This window comes from Labeo rohita, chromosome 1 (assembly GCF_022985175.1).
Source record: "Labeo rohita strain BAU-BD-2019 chromosome 1, IGBB_LRoh.1.0, whole genome shotgun sequence".
NCBI lineage: Eukaryota > Metazoa > Chordata > Actinopteri > Cypriniformes > Cyprinidae > Labeo > Labeo rohita.
In genome coordinates, this window is record NC_066869.1 from 11,598,012 (window position 1) to 11,618,197 (window position 20,186).

The 20,186-nt window shown below is 34.3% G+C and overlaps 1 protein-coding gene across 1 annotated transcript; it reads left to right on the forward strand.

The window, feature by feature from the left end:
- Positions 1–371: 371 nt before the first annotated feature.
- Positions 372–10,932, forward strand: LOC127163736 (B-cell receptor CD22-like). Its single transcript, XM_051107087.1, has 10 exons — positions 372–435; positions 6,552–6,995; positions 7,088–7,336; positions 8,186–8,443; positions 8,534–8,788; positions 8,877–9,101; positions 9,699–9,783; positions 9,872–9,911; positions 10,133–10,344; positions 10,465–10,932. Exons 1-10 carry the CDS (start codon positions 375–377, stop codon positions 10,511–10,513), a joined length of 1,878 nt encoding a protein of 625 aa, XP_050963044.1. The 5' UTR covers positions 372–374; the 3' UTR covers positions 10,514–10,932.
- The last annotated feature ends 9,254 nt before the right edge of the window (positions 10,933–20,186 follow it).

The following is a 20,186-nucleotide window of genomic DNA, read 5'->3' on the forward strand; positions in this document are numbered from 1 at the left end:
CTTTTTTTTAATATAATACTTTTACGTCACTAATCAGAGGTTTAAAAAAAGAAAGGAAATGAGAAGGAAATGACGCTGTTGTGGTTATAAATGAGGCTGTTTCTCCTCATGTGTCATTTGGTTTCAGCTGATGAGGTGTCCTGTGCTACGGTATGGCTAGTTTCTTATCAAGTTTTTTGTTTGTTTGTTTGTTTATAAGGCGACGCATTTTTAATGCTTCTACGCTGAACAAAAATGGTGTAGAACATTATTTGAAAGTAAATCTTATTCAGTAAATTTCACAAATAATTACATATTTTGAGGTAGAAAGACTGACATTGTGTTTTTCATGTAAATCTCAACCATGTTGTAATTTCTGTGTTGCAGGTGTAACTATGGTGATTTCAGTCAGAATGGCTTTTCCTTTTACTGTCATCTTTACTCTCATGATTCACGGTGAGTTTCTGATGCTTCTCAGCATATAGCCTTGTTCAGACTGTCAGTCCAAATCAGAATTTTGTGCACATCCAATTGGAATCCAGTGTGTGTGAACAGCAAAAAAAAATGTCAAAATATATTTTCATACATATATTTTCTACCAATATATTTCTGGCCATATATAAATATATTTTTAAAAAGCATTTAAAAGAGCTTCACTGTTTACAACATATATTTAGCATATATTTTATAGATAAGTTGGTCACAATTTTTTTTTTTTCTTTTTTTCTTTTTTTGCCATATGGGACATTCTTATGTAGTTTGAACTCATGTTAAAATCATATTTCCGGAACTACATTTCAGTCTGGCCACTTAAATCGGATGTAGGATAGGTTTTTTTTTTATTTTTTTTTTTACAGCTTCTGTGAACCACTCCCACCTGTACACGCAAACAAGCTAATATTGGATATCCACCCTATTCTACAACGTGGAAGTAAGCCTTATATGGGCGAGACTTCTGGTTCATAGCTGCTAGGGAAATAACGAGAAGAAAACCAATGTGCAGTAAACTGTAAAACTGTTTGCGCTACAAACCAGCATTTTCATAATTAAGAAATTAAGAAATTAAATTTCACTGAAATGCTTGTATTGAAATATTTTGCATTCTACACTCAAAAAATGTTTCAGCCTAAACTTAAACTTTATGTAATTCAATTACATACAAAATGTCCATGCATTTAGATTACATAGCTTTAATTTAAACAAATCAATTGAACTTAATGTGATTCAAATGCATCAGTCTTACGTGAATGAAACAGGTAAAATTTACGTAATATTTCCCAGTGTTAAACAAACCCTGCTCAGTGTTCATGTGTTTCCACACTACAGAGTGTTCAAGTAGCATTGACACAGTGTTGGAGTTAAGGAGATCATTATGTCATGATTGACCAATAATGTTGTTTACAAGCAGAATCACAGAAGGAAAGAGAAACACAAGAATCAGCCACAGCCAAAGATAAAATGAACTTAAATAAATGAAGACATTAAATCTCTGATTAAACAACTCATCAAACAACATTACAGTTTGACTTGATTTCTGTCATATATCTACAAATATTCTTTGAGAACATCTAAACAGAGGTTTAGATGTTTTATTTAAAAAAAGTTTAATTTGACCTCACCATCATGGTGAACAGGGTTTACTTTAGTTGGACTCTTGACCCTTGACTTTCGTAATATAGTTGCGCTGACTCAACAAATTGTGTTTTTTTTTTTGTTTTGTTTTTTACAGTGTAGAAAGCCTTTGAGCTGTGTTTATGGTCAGTGTATATAACTGTAAAATATGTATTTTAGGTATGGAAATTGCATTTATGAGTTTTGATTTTTGGGATACGGTCATTGCACTACTTTGGGCTGTTTTTGACTGACCATTGGGCTTGTTTTTGTCATGCAGACCTGGCAATCCTGATGTGGAGAGCAGATTCTTTCAGTTTAGGATTGTAGCATATGTTTTCCAACTGCATTAAAATACAGAACGACAGTGGGGGCGGCAGGTAATGTAATCAGTGTAGGACCGAACAACGTGTAACACCAACTTCATTATTCTTATTAGGTGCACATTTCGCGGTTATGTATCCCACACTTTATGTTTTGACCCCCAACTCCTGTCCACAGCAAAGGTAAAACCAGCCTCTAGGTCTGGCAGGATGTTAGGACGATCATATATATGTAAATGAACAGTGCTGGGTAGTATAACCGATTACATGTAATCTGGATTATGTAATCAGATTCCAAAAATTAAGTACTTGTTATTAGATTATATTACATTTTAAAAGAGTCATCAACTGCCTCTGTTTTTTTTTTTTTTTTTTTTTTTTTCTGAGGTCCACTTATAATGTTATCAAGATTTTTACATGACCGTCTGATTCAGTATAGTTGGCACAGCATTGTCTTTAAGTTTTAGTCTTTTTGAAAATCCTGTGTCGAATTGTGTCTTGTTTGTAAATTAATCCATGGTAAAATGAAGTGAACAAAAGAACAAGTTCTTACTGAAGCCATCTGTAACTTAATTAAAAATAAAGTTTATTCGCTCTTTTCTATTGCTGGGATCAGAAGGAATGCAGTGCAGGAATTGTTTTTTTTTTTTTTTTTTTTTTTTTTTTTTTTCACAACTTGGCACTGTACAGCATCTTCTTGCCTTTAGAGCCATCTTTATCATTATGTTTCTGCGTAGACTTGCACGTTCGCCTCACATAAACACTACATGCACAAATCGGGGGGCGGGGCTAAACAGCAATGTCAATTTTTTCTGCAGAGGTGGTGCTTATCCACATTATTACATCATAAGCTCTATTCTGATGGTAATTGTTTCTCATGGGGACATAAGTTATTTTAGAGGGTTGTCTGTGATTTTATTGCCGTCCAAATACAGAATGCCGGTCTCACCACCTCCATAAAAATTCCCGGATGAATTACCCACTGGTTCATGGACACTAAGGTCGTGTGGTAATTTAATTGTCATCCGAATCCACATCTCTGAGTTTACGAGAAGAAACCAATTGAAAATTCAATGTTTAATACCTTCTTGACCACTGCCGAACACAGTAACTGCTGTGCTTCACTGTAATGTGCACGCATATTTATTACTGAAATCCTGAAAAGTACATAAAAGAACAATACTTCATAACTGCTTCACCACAGCGAGTGGAAGCAAAAAGAAAAGAAAAGCACGTAAACATTCAAAACGTAAACATTCTTTATTATAGCAGCAGCGTGTATGCAATACAAGTTTAACATGTGTATTATATATACACGTAACTATATTGCATATAAATTTATACAAATATAGCACGACAGTTTCCCTAATTGTAAACAGTAGATTTAAATAATCAAATAATAAAAAGGATTATATAATATAAAATATTTAAAAGTTACATTTTAAATACATTTTACGCAATAATAAGAATAAATTTATAAATAAAAATTATTTTATTTATAGCAGACAATCATGTGACTGGTCACGTGAGCAGCGCGTTCCCGGGTTTGTAGGATCACAGAACTCGCTCCTCCACTGTGAATGAATCCATTAGTTTTATTACTAAGGTGATATGTAAATTTATTTTACAGACATCCATATGATAAACAATTACCGTCCAAATAGGGTTTTAGAGTAAAATACTTTAAAAGCTGCTGTTTTGGCAGACTGCCTTCAACATAAGCTGTTTTTAGACTAATGGCAAAGTTTTGAGTTCTGAAACTCACAAGATGTTTTTATAGTACAATGACCTCTTGAAAACATCAAGGGAATTTTGACTACAGTTACTTTTATATTGATTACATATTAGAATTACAGTCATGTGAAAAAGTTAGGACACCCTATTGAATTTCATGGTTTTCTGTATCAGGACATAATAAAAAATTGTCTGGTCCTTGGCAGGTCTTAAAATTTGGAAGATAAATCCTCAGATAAACGTCATCACATGACATATCACACAGTGTCATTATTTATTTAAGAAAAATACAGCTAAGAGGGAAAGGCCATGTGTGACAAAGTTTGAATACACTTTCTCTCTATGCACCAGACACTTTCTTGTTAACACTTACTAACGTTACAAGGACCTAATAAGGACTTACAAATGTCTTCCTGTCAACGCACCACAAATCTTTTTGCACTATTTGCATCTTAACCTTTAAATACCTCTTATGCACATTATCATGCACAGTTATTATGTCTGTCTTAGGTTATGTGTATGTATAGTCAATTATTTATAGTATATGTATAGTTACATGTATAGGTTTAAAAAATTGTTTCTACGTCTAGTGTATTTATGTTCATATTTATGTTTATTTATGTAGCGCCGTGGTCCTGCGAGACACGACATTTCATTCCCCTGTATGTCCACACATGTAGCGGAATGACAATAAAGCTTGACTTGACTTGACTTGACTATGAGTCAATTGCCTGTAGATCCACTTTTAGCAGCAAGGCATTCATTTTCTGTGTGACTTTATCAGTCTCTCACATCGTTCTGGAGGAATTTGGACCACTCTTCTTTTCAACGTTGCTCCAGTTTGCTGAGATTTGTGGGCATTTGTTTATGCACAGCTCTCACCACAGCATTTGAGTCAGGATGAGCTCTGGACTTTGACTGGACTATTGCAACACCTTGATTCTTTTCTTTTCAGCTATTCTGTTGTAGATTTGCTGGTGTGCTTGGAATCAGCATTAGATGTTGGACAGATGCCCTCGCATTTGACTCTAGAGTACTTTGATATACAGAGGAGTTCATGGCCAACTCAATGACTGTGAGGTGCTCAGGTCCTGTGGCTACAAAACAAGCCCAAAATGATCAGCCCTCCTCCAGCATGCTTGTCTTTTGGTATGAGGTGTTTGTGCTGATATGCTCTTTAGGTTTTCACCAATCTTGGCGCTGTGCATTATGGCCAAACATCTCCACTTCGCTCTTGTCTGTTCAAAGGACATTATTCTAGAAGACTTGTGTTTTGTTCAGATGCAACTTTGCAGACCTAAACTGTGCAGCAATGGTTTTTTTTAGATAGAAGAGGCTTTCTTCTGCCAAGCCTTCCAAACATGCCATTTTTGTCCCATATTTTTCTAATGGTATTGTCATGAACTTTATCATTTAACATGTTAACTGAGGCCTGTAGAGTCTGAGGTGTAGTTCTTGGGTTGTCTGCCGTTTCTCTGAGCTTTACACAGTCTGATCTTGGGGTGTCTGTTTTAAATGTCTTCCACTTGTGAATAAACTTCAGATTGTTTGGAAATGGCCGTATTACTCTTCTCAGATTGATGGCAGCAACAATTGCTTCTCTAAGATGGTTGCTGATGTCTTACCTTCTTGGCATTGTGTTAACACACACCTGAAGGCTCCAGACCGGCAAACTGACAAAGCTTATGCTTTTATAGAAGCGCTCAGACTTGCCGATGATCAGTTAATCCAAGGTATTTGTTTAGCAGTGCTTGACTGTGATTTACCCTCTTAATTCCAATGTTAACAGTAAGGGTGTCCTAACTTTGTCACACATGGCTTTTCCATTTTGGCTTTATTTTTGTTCAGTAAATAATGACACTGTGCAATTTCCCATGTGTTTTTGTTCATCTTCAAAATTTTAAGACCGGCCAAGGACCAGTTTTTTTTTAATGATGTCCTGATACGGAAAACCATGAAATTCAATAGGGTGTCCAAACTTTTTCACATGACTGTACATTACAAACATTACAAAAATGTACAAATTCATGTTATTTCTTATTTACATGTAATGCAGGGATTCATGTAATTTGTAATCAGTAACAGACTACATTTTATCTACCCAGCACTGTAAAGGAACAATAAAAATTATCCTCCTACCACTGGAGCAGTACAAGCATCTTTGTTATGTCTGTCCAAAGCTTTAATCAATATCTAATTTCTTATGTAAATGTAATGGCAAACGTATCTTCACTGTGTTTTTTCTCATAAAAAAAGTTATGTACAGTTGAGGTCAAAAGTTTACACCCCCCCTTTCAGAATCTGTAAAATTTATTTTTACCAAAATAAGAGGGATCACACAAAATGCATGTTATTGTTTATTTAGTGCTGACCTAAATAAGATATTTCACATAAAATATGTTTACATGTAGTCCACAGGAGAAAATAATAGTTGAATTTATAAAAATTACCCCGTTCTAAAGTCTATATCCCCTTGATTCCTAATAGTGTGTTGTAACCTGAATGATCAACGGCCGTTTTTTGTTTTGTTTTGTTTTGTTTTGTTTTGTTTGTTTTGTTTTTTTTGGTTTTGTTTTGTTTTGTTATTCCCTTAATGCATCAGTTTTGCTTCTGGAGCATCAGTGAGCAGGAAAAGCAGCAGTGAACAACTGAGGAAGAACAGTGAAAATGCAAATGAAAATAATGGGACTGTCTAAAGATTAAAATATTAATCAAATTAATTATATAGTATGCTGATTAATAAATATACACCAAGATCATACAGTTGAGGTCGAAAGTTTAGACCCCCCTTTCAGAATCTGCAAAATGTTAATTATTTTACCAAAATAAGTACCGGTACTTAGATAGAAACCTATGCATAAGCCTGATAAAAACATTTATTTATTCATGAATTTTGTTTTTCAGGAGTCTTCAGTGCTGATTGGGGTGTGAGTTACAGTCATTCACACATCTGTGCACTAAAGAACTCATCAGTGATAATGAGCTGCACTTATACATACCCTACTGGATCTCAGATCATGAACGTGTTCTGGACCAAATCAGATGATGATGATGATGATGATGGTGATGGTGATGATGATGGTGGTGGTGGTGATGGTGATGATGATGGTGGTGATGGTGATGGTGACGATGGTGATGATGATGATGATGATGATGATAATGTTGATCTGTCTGAGGATCCTGAATACAGTCAGAGGCTTCAGTATCTGGGAGATAAACAGCAGAACTGCACCATCAGACTGAATCATGTGACACAGAAAGATGAACACATGTACTATTTCAGATTCATCACTGATAAACCTGATGGAAAATGGCTTGGTAAACCAGGAGTGAGTCTTACTGTCACAGGTGACTTTCATGAGGTTTCATTCTTCTTCTGTGCATTATGTTGAATGAGTGTGTGACAGCAGCACTAGATATAATGTGTGTGTTGTGTTCAGATCTTCAGGTGGAGTCTCCTGAGAGAGTGACAGAGGGAGATTCAGTCCGTCTGACATGTAAAAGCAGCTGCACTCTGACTGACAGAGCAACATTCATTTGGTACAGAAACTCACAGCCATTAACTGAGAGAAGAGACAGAAACAATGAACTCCTGCTGCAATCAGTCAGAAGAGAGGATGCAGGCAGATATAGCTGTTCTCTACATGGACACACTTACATCTCTCCTGCTGTTCATCTCAATGTCACGTGTGAGTATTTGATCATAATGTGAACAGTTAAAAAGCTGGTTGATTGTAAATCTGAAATTAAAATATTATTTTATAATTAGCTAATAACATGTGACATTTTCTAAACATTTTTCCACATACTAAAGTGATGGAAAATGAGTGTAAAAATGTTGTCAGATGTTAACATGAGAACTTGCATTGTTATTGCAACAAAAAGAACACAACAGATATTCAACACAGGAGATTTTCAACTCAAAGAAAAATTTAGGTACATAATTATCTTTTTCTTTTTGATTAATCTTGATTTCTCAAAACAGTGGGTGAGTCAGAGTGAATTGCTGCAAGTGCACACTTGTAGCGGACCAACATTTTTTAATGAAACAAATTATATTTCAGTTTGTTTGTTTTTAAACAAACCTTATCGCATACACCCAGAAAAGAATGATCACATGATGACATGGATAGAGTTTGGTTTCTAAAAGACAAGTCTGACAAGAAATTGATGAGGCTAAATCAAGCCTTCTTCCCATTTTCTTGTTCTGTCTTTTAAGATATTCTTTGTAGCCTTTGTATTACCAGGTATAATAATTGCATGTTTTAGTTAGTTAATTAAGACAGCTTTGCATGTACAGAATTAACTTAACTTAATGGCAGAATTAACTAAGCTTTTTTTGTCGTTTCCAAACATATCATTGAAACGTCTTATATTGTTTGTTTTTCATCATTAGCTCCCACTGTGTTACCTAACAGCTACATTGTAACATAAATTTGTTTCCTCATTTGAGGGTGATGATGAAGACACAACATTTTCTAAACACATTGTAGTCTCAAAATTCAGTTTTATGGAATGATTTTGATTTTGATTTTTAGACCCTGCAAAGAACGTCTCAGTGTCCATTAGTCCATCTGGAGAAATAGTGGAGGGAGATTCAGTGACACTGATCTGCAGCAGTGATTCAAACCCACCTGCTCTGAACTTCAGCTGGTTTAAAGGAGAAGTGTGTGTAGGATCTGGAAGAATCTACAGCATCTCAAACATCAGCTCTGATCACAGTGGAGAATACAAGTGCAAGTTCAGTAATGAACATGGAGAGAAATACTCTTATTCTGTGGCTTTAAATATCATGTGTGAGTTAATGACAATCTGCATAAGGTACACAAATCTACATTTATGATTTTCTAATATTTATTGTGACTTTTCATATCTGTCCTTTTTAGATCTTCCAAAGAGTGTCTCAGTGTCCATCAGTCCATCTGGTGAAATAGTGGAGGGAGATTCAGTGACTCTGAACTGCAGCAGTGATTCAAACCCACCTGCAGAAATCAGCTGGTTTAAAGGAAAAAAGTTTGTAGGGTCTGGAAGAATCTACAGCATCTCAAAGATCAGCTCTGATCACAGTGGAGAATACAAGTGCAAGTCCAAAAATAAACATGGAGATAAATACTCCAATGCTGTGACTTTAAACATCATGTGTGAGTTAATGATCACCTGCACGTTGTTCACATCCAAATAAATCTTCTTCTAATACTTATTGTGAATTTTGATTTCCATCCATTTTAGATCCACCAAGGAACGTCTCTGTTAAAATAGAGGGAGATTCAGTGACTCTGATCTGCAGCAGTGATTCAAACCCACCTGCTCTGAACTTCAGCTGGTTTAAGGAGGATGAATCAGCTGTTGGATCTGGACAGAGTTTCAGTGCACTACAGAGTGGACGCTTCTACTGTGAGGCTCACAATCAACATGGATCTCAGAGATCAGATGCTGTTACTGTCATTGTAAAAGGTAAAGCAGTTAAATATTTCTGCAGAACGTTTGTTAGACAAATTATGAATGAAGGATTGAATTCATGTTTTGGGTGTGTGGTTTGGAAAAGTACTGGATGTGACATGATGGATGCTTAGCTCATTGATATTAATCAGGTTTTACTGATGCTGCAAGATAAATTTGCTGGACTCTCCATACTTATACAATGTTTCCAATTAATATTTAGCAAGCTATAGTCAAAACTAATGTTGTATCAAAGTCTTATAGACCTACCAAGACAACTTGTTTAGATCTTCTCAAACATTTTTAAACAATTATTCTGATACATATAACATTTTGTTATATAACATCTAAAGATTGGATCTGAAGTAGAACTTTTGCTGCTGTCTGAGACAAAGGCAAAACTGAAAGAATAAACAAAGTAAACAGATAGAAATAAATTGCACATAATTAAACAATTACTTTTAATTTATTTAGTCATCCAAAGACCTGCCAGAATACACTGAGTGCAGTATTATATTTTTAGTGCAGTTACCACCGAACATTTTCTGAAATATATATATATATATATATATATATATATATATATTTTTTTTTTTTTTTTTTTTTTTATAGGGGGAGATAATCGAATCCTGTATGCAGCTGTTGCGACTGCAGTCGGATGTGGAGTTTTATTTCTTATCTGCATCATGTTCATGAGGTGAGATCTTAGGTTTTAATAATGCTTTGGTATACTCGTTAATAATTATACATGCGTGTTTGTATTTATATATTTATCTGTGCTACAGGAAGAGTAAACGTGGAGTGTCAGACGTCAGTCAGAAGCAGGTCAGAACACAGAAATATCTCTGTTTCTGTCATGAATATGTTGTGCTTTCTAAAATATGCTTTTGATTTCATTTATTTATTTATTTATTTATTTGCATCTAAATCCAGCATGTCAATAAATGAGAAATCAGTGTGTTTTAAAAAAATGCTCTTACAAGGAACTACAGGAACATGATGCTCATACAGGTGATTTTCTGAAAGGTTTTGTCTGCTTTCTCCAGGTTCAACAACCTTCCAGCTCTGATAGAAACCACTGTAATGATAGTCTGTATGCCAGAGTTGTACCCAAGATACTCAGAACAGATCAGACTACAAGAAAAACTCCTGAATCCACAGAATCTGAGAAGATCAAGTACACGTCTGTCCAACACGGCAGACACGAAGAAAGCGATTATGAGAATCTGACAATGCAATATCCTTATTCTGCTGCGAGGTGAGAAGCAATATAGGTTTGAGACATATTTTCTCATGTGCATTATTTGCACTTGCATTATCTCTTAGAATTGACTAAATTGATTAATCACATTTCATATTTGATTATGTTGTTCTTCAGATATGGTGCGATGGTGGGTAAACCAGTGATTTACAGCACAGTCAAATAAGCCAGGACCTGTCAAATGGATTGAAAATGAAGCTGGACTCCAGCTGAGTGTAAATATACTGCAGCTACTGCAGATTTGAATCAGATTTTATAATAGTAGTTTAAATGTTTGCCAAATCACATGACATTTATTCTTCTCTGTTGACTGTCTGTTGAACAGGAAGTGCTGGTTAGATATACCAATACCACAAACTAGAAAAAAAAAGTCCATGGTGGTTATTTACATCATTGTAAGACTGTGGTTTATAGTTGCGTCTGTGTGGGCTAGCTAAGCGCCTGTTGAAACACATGTTTTGTAACATTTCCATACATTTGTGTAATTTCCATGAATTGCAGTCTCAGTGTTACGTTATTTTGCCATCATGTGTCTTAGTCACTCTTCAGTAAGCATCCGTCCTTTTTTTCATATTTCATAATACATGTTTGCTGCTTTGACATTATATAATTTCATGTAGTTAAATTCATGACATAAATTATATTTATTATATAAATTCATGTCATAAATTCATGTATTGATATTGTTAGATTTAAATAAATGTTTTAACATTTAATTTTTTAGTGAAGTTGTACTGATGTCTGAAACATTAGAAATACATCCCTACACATCTAAATCACACCTGATGGTGAATCTGTTACATTTTTATATGTTGAATGTTGATATGGTTTTGTTCCTTACATCAGTTTGACAATAAACAGCATGGTTTTACCTCATTAGTGCCGATGACATGATGTTGATCAGTTTTGGGGAAAGTTACTTTTAAAAGTAATGCATTACAATATTGTGTTACTTACTAAAAAAGTAACTAATTACTTTACATTGTTACTTTTTATGCTAAACAATGTGTTACGTTACTTTTTGCATTACTTTACATTTGTTAAAATTTGTAAATGTATTAACTAACATGAATGAACAATACACAATACATTACACTATTTATTCATTTCTGTTAATGTTAGTTAATAAATACAGTCGTTCATTGTTTGTTCATGTTAGCTCACAGTGGATTAACTAATGTTAACAAACACAACTTCTGATTTTAATAATGCATTAAACTAACATTAAATAAACATTAACTAAGATTAATAAATGCTGTAGAAGTGTTGTTCATTCATAGTTCATGTTAATGTTAACTAATGAACCTTATTGTAAAGTGTTACCAAAAGCGCTATTTTAAGCCCTTTCACACCAAAAAAATAAAAATAAATAATAAAATAATAGGCTGAAGGAAAGTAAATTAACGTCTAACGCAGGAGAAGAAATTTAAACACTGTTCAGCAATTTTTTTTTTTTTAAAGAAGCACAAATGTTAGTTTATCTAAAGTAATTTTCACTTATAACAATATGATTAAATTGGACCATCGAAGGTCAGCAGCAATGACATTGTTAAAATGGGATTAAATATATAAAGAATATTTGTGTTATTTAACATTAAATTATTACAGGTTTGTGTCATGGTCTGAGTTTGCATTTTACTGTTTTATTAGTTTGGATGAATACTGAATCTGTTTTTGTGAGTGAGATTAATTAATGTTCATATTTAGTTTAGAACCACAATAACATCATGTTTACACAGCACACAACTGATTTCTCTCAACATGGCAACACAAAAGCTGTCAGTAAATAAATTGGAAAACAGTAACTGGTGTTACTTATTTGAAAAATAAGAATAATTTATTTATTATTTAAAATAATTTTCTTAAAAAAAAGCAATGCGTTAATTAACTAGTTACTTGTAATGCATTACTTACGTTACTTGTAATGCATTACACTCATTTCACGCGTTTAAACAGGAAAATAGCGGACATCAAAAATCATTTTCCCACTAACAACGTGACGTGGTCTCACGCCTTTTCTGAGGCAGAGTAAACACTACTGCGCATGAGCAGCGTCGAAGCCAGTTCTAAAAAAGTAGCCTACAATAACTTAATATTATCAAGAAGAAAAAAAACGTAATATTATCGCGCGCTTTAAAGTTATGCGCTTTAAAGATTGGCTGTGGTTTTTATCGTTCATATCGCTCATATAACAAAATATAACAAAATATTTCCAGTAGATTAACACAGTGGTGTACGTACCTATACTGTCCACCAGGTCGCGCTGTAAGAGTAGACTCGTTTTTGAGCTCAGTCGTCTTAAGTTTCTCTCCGTTCAGCTGTTCTTCGGCTGACGGCGGGTCACACAGTTATGTTGCTGACCTGAAGACTCGCGTGTGCCGCAGGGAATGTCGGGTGTCCGGCGATGAGATGTGTGTCGGAGGTGTTTGGTGTCTGGAGGATCAGGCTTGCGTGTGCAGAGCGTGTGCGAAAACACAAACACACTCAAGTATCCACCAAGCTGTTTTCTGTAAATGTATGAGGCGTGTCCCATTCGAGAAGTGAAGTAAACGGTCAAACAATTTGGCGCCAATAACCGGTGTGTTTGTGCTTACGGCATTAAATTAAAATCATCGAAGTCATAACGGAATGTTTATGTACAACCGAATATCTAAGGTTTTTGGAATGGACCCTTTTTACAAGCCTGTGATGACGCGTTTCAACCGTCATCATCATCATAAATCCTTTACAGTATTTTATAATTTGATTTTTTAAAATGTGTATGTACATTTATAACACTATACTTTGTATTATATCACCTTTTCATCAAGTTTAAAAAAAAAAAAAATAGTTAAAGCTATGCGAGGGTGTTTGTAATTCCGTGTCTATGGGAGGGACGGTAAATTTGACATTATTCTCTCTTCTGACTGCCGATATCAGTGTCTCTCTCTTTTTTTTTCATTAGATTGAAAGTCGTGAAAACACTAAAAACACGTGTAGTTTTTCTTTTGCTATTTAAGCAAATAGGAATGATATATATATATATATATATATATATATATATATATATATATATATATATAAATGTGTGTTGGCAGTGTATGTACAAATCTACCCTTTAATGATAAAAATCCATGCAGCGGTTTTTAATCAATCTGTAAAAATAATATCCCCTTTTTCAAATCGAGCCGTTCTCAGATGCCTGTCGGTGTGGTGTCACACCAACAGAGGCCGCTCCCACAATAGTTGATTGACATGAGCTCTTACCTCAGATCAGGGGCGTCGCTAGGGGTAATCATTAGGGGCTCGAGCCCCGAAAATTTTTACTCCAGCCCCGAATGTTTTTTTGTATGGCTCTATGATTTCCACGGAATTTGTCAAAGTTTGAATTAATTAATTAAAAGTTGGTCATTAAACTTAAATCAAGTCGCGATATGGACTAGTATCTGTAAATATTATGCCGCAAAAGACTATTTAAATATGAATCCTGCATGTTCTGCGTGTCTTTTTATGAAAGAACGGCGCGCATGCGCGGTTTCGTTTTCTGCATGCAATACTGACACGCGCAGTGATTTTAGCATCTGCCGTTTCACTAAATGAGGGCATAAAAGTCACTTTATAAGCCTTTCACTGTTTCATTTGAGTAAAACAAGCGTCAAATATATACACAGAAATTTAATGGTATTCACGGCAGGTCGTGACATGCTAACACAGACATGCTAAAACATATTTGGTAACAATAAAATGTAAAGTGAGAAAAAATAAAACATTTCATAGGGTCCCAAACATGTACATTTTCTTAACTTTTGATAAATTGACGGCAAAATGTATACGATTCATGGTTTTAATTAATTACACATGATTAATAACATCAAATTTAACCATTAAAAAGAAGACCAGAAAAATGAAAACAGAAAACAGAATTTGAAAAAAAATAAAATAAAAATAAAAAGGAATTCGGGGAGAAAAAAAATAGGGCCCCATTTTTGTATGCAACTATATATTTGTTACAGTTATAAATACATTTTTTAAATGTATTATTTTATTTGTCTAACATAGTTTTGTAGGATAATTTCTTACAAGCTGTTGTGATTTAAAAAAAAAAAAAAAAAACTTTCTGAAGAAGTGTCTTTGTTTAGGTGCACACAGATATCAAGAACCAGTGTATGAATCTCGGGAAAAAAAAATAGGACCCCATTTTTGTATGCAACTATATATTTGTTACGGTTATAAATACATTTTCAAATGTATTATTTTATTTGTCTAACATATTTTTGTAATGTTATAATTTTGTTATAATACTTTGATATGTTTGCTATTTGCAGTGATTACTATTTACTATTGTTAATAGTGTGACAAGCTCTTTAACCCCCAGTTTAATGCCCCCGGACCCACCTAAAAGGATCCAGGGGTTCAACCACTTTTGTCTAACAAAATCTTATGTGAGCATGATGTGAGCTCCCACCCAACACCACTAGCCCCTGATGTTTTGGCACCAGCCCCGGATGTTTTAAAATCCTAGAAACGCCCCTGCCTCAGACCAGCTGTCACAGTTCAGTAACTTTCCATGTTTTGATGCCAGAGCAGGGATGTAAGTAGTGATGGTGAAATGAAGCTTTCCGAAGCACCAAAGCTTTCCGTTCAAATGTATTGTAAAAAGGTTCATTACTCGAAGCTTTCCATCACTGTGCAAACTAATGACATCTTGTGGTCAAAAGGTGAAGGTGTTGCATGTTTCAGAGGACCCGTTATTATTATTATTATTATTATTAGGCATTGTTATTATATTTTGTATTGTTTCATGTAATAAAACACTTTGTGCTCTGAAAACAGTTTTTCTGTGTGTATGTAGTACACAGTAGCCTATTAATGAATTTATGAAAGAATGAATAAATGGGACAAACTAACTTGTACAGTTTATATATATATATATATATATATATATATGTATATGTGTATATATATATATATATAAATCTGCCTTGAACAACACATGCAGCCTTATTCACACAAACAAAAAAACCTTAGTCCTATACCTATGAGTTCATAGGTAAGGCTCATGTATATATAATAAGAAAAGAACATTATTGTAGAATTGTGAAGTGCTTGTGAACTGGGGAATTGACATTTTATTTCGTGAGTAATAGAAGAAATTACAAATTTTTTATTAAGGAACAGGATTTGTTCAACACTGGAAGGGCTAAGTCTGTTTCTTTTTTTATTTAACAAATTAGGCATTCAACCTACAGTCACATGTATTAATATTAGTATTAACATATTGTAATTATTTTCATAAACAGGCATAAAATACACATGTAAATATTTATTCATATTATAATTCATTCTTATAGATATTTGTTAATTTAAAATACCATTCTTAATAATAATAATTATTGTTATTCATATTATTATTATCTTACTTTATTTGTTGATACAACTTGAAAATCCTGCCAGACTTCCGAACGGCCTCTTTTTTTAGCTGGTTCCATGCTGAAGATTCAAATAAACTCAGTCTCCGTTCAATACCGATTAGAGAGGTGCATGACACTCGAAACCTGCGCAAGGGGTTCGCGCTATTTTTGAATCAGATTACGAAGCAGTCACGTGGTTGTAGAGGAAAATGAAGCTTCGGACGTCACTGATCACGTGTTTATGGCAAAACGAATCAAGCTCCGGTACACTGCTTCACTGCCAGATGTTTCGTTTTTTTGATACCAGCTTCGAAGCTTCGGCACAGAACGTCACATCACTAGATGTAAGTCAAACAAGAATATCTCTGAATGAGTGATTGAGGTGTTGTGTTGCTGGATGTAATAATGAACATAGTGGTCGTCATTTACTCCCGACATCTGAGTCACTGAAGATGCAGTGGATTACGTTTGTTTGTGAATGGAATGTGCCTCCTGATCTACATATATCCGTCTATGTTCGCGCGAATCATTTATGATCCAGCTTCACTTACAGCAGAAGTGAGTATAAGCGGTTTTTTTTTTTTTATGAATCTTTGCAATCACCTTTCCTTATAACGTGGTAGTTAGGAAGTTTAGCGACTATATGCAGCTAATGTAAACAAGACCGTCTTTCCACAGAGAGAAGAGAGGGGCGGGGTGAGCAGAGCTCATTTGCATTTAAAGGAACAACCCCTTAGAATGAGATGATTTTTGCAGAGTTGATTTTGACAAGGTAAAAAGGGTGTTGTTTTACAAAACCATTGAAAATTTTTAATCAAAGTATATTAGAGACTTTTCATTAAGACCCTAAAGAATCATATCAACTTGTGGAAACTGGGCATCCGATGACCCCTTTAAAGGTACACAAAAATCCCTCTTGGCCAAGGGTTATGTAAGCCACACACCCACACAAAACATGCCTTCTACAAAAAAAAAAAAAAAAAAACTATCACAGAAATCCAATATAATTCCTCTTATAACCAGTAAAACCATTATAAATTATGTCATGGTTTCCATTGCTTTTTTGTTCTTTTTTTTTTTTTTTTTTTTTTTTAGTAATAGTAATTCACCAATATAAAAATAATTTGTACAGGCAGCTGATCTGATTTAGGCCTATGTCAACAGAAGGTCAATTGAGCGCATTGCATTGTGGGATACACTCTACTCTGCTCAATATACATAGCCTACTATTATACTATCAAGAATATACTATCAAGAAATATTGATACAGTATGCTGCTCTGCACATAGTCACATTGTTTATACTCAAACCAACAGCTGTCTCTGCACATTAGCCTAAAATTGGTATACAAAACTGTGTTTAACTAAAAAACAATGCACTTCTGGTTTGTAGTTGCATGACTAAATATCACCATCAGCTGTCATTGGTTTCCAAGGCTGAACACCAGCGTTCTGTTAAAGCACAAACCGCAAAGACACAGATAGACGTTAAAAAGGAAAAAGCAATTTCTGCGTCACGTCAGCGTTGTTAATAATAACCCATCACACACACTCAGTCATGTCTGAGTTATCTGTGCTTTCATTCCGGCCGTGCTTAAGACAGCTGAACGGGTGAAAGTCTTAAGACTCGAGACAGATCAGATAAGAGCTGGACTCGCGTTCGCTCTGCTTGGAGATCAGCCCACAAATGATTGAATGCATTACAGGAATTGGTCGGACAGAACACTTAAGGCACAATGCTGTTATGACTTAATATGACCATGCAAACGCCATTAACTCTTGTCATGGTTCTGTGGACCAGTGTGAGATGAATAGAGGAGCATTTGCCCAGGATCTGTGAGCAAACACAAACACCAGATTTGATGTCTGAAAACATAATACTGGACAACATTTATCCACATATCACTAATCACTAGGGATAAACTGATCTGCCAATAAAAATGACTTTGTTTACTTTCTTAATGCATCTTAGTGTGCATGACTCATTAGTTGATGTTTTTTCCAAATATAAGTAGCCTATGTTTGAGAAAAAGTCCAGCGGAATGAAATGAAGATCCAATTCACCCTTGAACAAATTACACTGGAGTCCCTGAACAGCCGTCAACGCCCGTCACACTCGGACAGGAACGATCCAACTTGGCTGAAATTCACGGAAAAACAGTAAAGCGGTAAGGAACGCTTCATATTTTACATGAAGGATTAATAAAACTTTGGTTTCAGAATCACACAAGTTTGGAAATTCAATCTCAGAATGAATGCAACACTTAATATGAGACTGGCACAGTGCGCTGTGTTAGTGTAAACTTTAACTTAGAATAGGCTAAAGGTGGCAAAAAGTGAACGCCAAAGACAACATCAATTGGCATCTGCAATGTATTTGGCTTCTTCAGGCAGAAAGCATTTGTTTGGGTAATATTATTTCTCTGTTGACATTTGGTCTTGGTTTTCTAAAAAAAGTGGTAAAAATGCTGAAAAACAAACTTTTTCTTTAAAATAAGAAGCACTGATGAATTGTGTATTATAATGCCAACGCAGTTATTAACCCAGTAAATACAAAACATTCTGTTCTCATATTTTAGGAACCTAACAATAACATTTAGAAACGTTAAGTGACTAAAATAACCTTCCCAGAACGTTCTAGGAACCAACAATTAGCTGGGGAGAAATAATAATAATAATAATAATAATAAAATAACTGTGACCCTGGACCACAAAACCAGTCGTATATATTTGAAGCAATAGCCAAAAATACATTGTATGGGTCAAAATATTTTTTATTATGCAAATATATATATATATATATATATATATATATATATAATTAGGATATTAAGTAAAGATCATGTTCAATTAAAATATTTTGTAAATTTCCTACCATAAATATATAAAAACTTAATTTTTGATTAGTAGTAGGTATTGCTAAGAACTTCATTTGGACAACTGTAAAGGCAGTTTTCTTAATATATTGATTTTTTATTTTATTTTATTTATTTTTTTATTTTTATTTTTTTTTTGCACCCTCAGATTCCAGATTTTCGAATCTTTGGATCTCGGCCAAATATTGCCCTATCCTAGCTTATTTATTCTTTCTGATGATATATCCCGGTTTTATATATGATATATATGGTTTTGTGGTCTAGGGTCACAATTGTTATTTTTATTTCTACCATTTTGATTTAATGTTTTCAGATGTAAACCGTCCACAATGAACATATAAAATTATTCATACACATTAACCATGTTTTCCCAAGGCTTGTTTAATTGATTAATCGCAATTAATCACATCCAAAATATATATATTTTTTTTTTGTGTACTGTGAATAATTATATAAATACACACATATACAGTATAGAATCTGAAAACATTTACATGTATATTTTTATTCATATAAGTAATATTATATATAAATATATTCAATATATAAACATTACATATCTTTCTTAAATATATAAATGCGTGTGTGTGTATTTATGTATATATATATATATATATATATATATATATATATACACCATACACCACACACATATTATGCAAACAAAAACGCTTATTTTGGATGCGATTAATCGCGGATGATCATTTGACAGCACTTAAACTGCAATACTCAAGGGGGCGCTAAAGTTTCCTTCAAATGTCTGTGACATTAAACCAGATGTGTTATCATTGCACCTATCAACATGTTTATCTAACCTGCTTTTTTAGTAGGTTTAGATTAAAGGCTAATTGATTAAACCCATTGACGGTAGAAAACAGACTGTAATAAAAGGCGGTTTACTTAACATACAACAGCGTTCAGGTAACACACTCTAAAGAATGACATCAGGCTTGTGTAGCTAAAATCACTTTTCACATGATAATATGAAAATTTCGCAATTTTCTCCACAGTTGGGCAGTTTGTACAGAAAACACCCAGCAACACAAACACAGAAAATGACAACATGATGTTTCCATTAGGTTTCAGTTTTATTCAAGACTCCTTCTGAGTCCAAGGGACAGAAACTCAGCAACTCAACAAACACACACACAGTACACTCAAACTCAATCGTGAACACAGTCCAGACGTCAGTCAGAAGAATTGACCGCTCAATAACTATAAACAAAGCTTTAAACAAAAGCACCGTTCATCGTCTCGCAGCAGCACACGCGTGCAGGCAAGAGCTCATCGCACACAGACACGGATCCGACACTTTTTCTGTATCGCTTTCAGACGTTTGTAATCAGGCAACAAGAACAGACAGAAACAAATAAACAAAACTTCTGCCTGTAACCAAGAACAGCAACTTTGGGGAGGATTGATGACTACGATCCATCCATCTGAAAGCAATGGATATCCCATTTGGAAAACCTGCCAAAACACACTCAGGCCTCATTTCACCCCAAAATCAACAGAATATTATGCATACATAATGGCAGAATCTGCAGTAGTCAAATTCAATTTATGCTGATTAG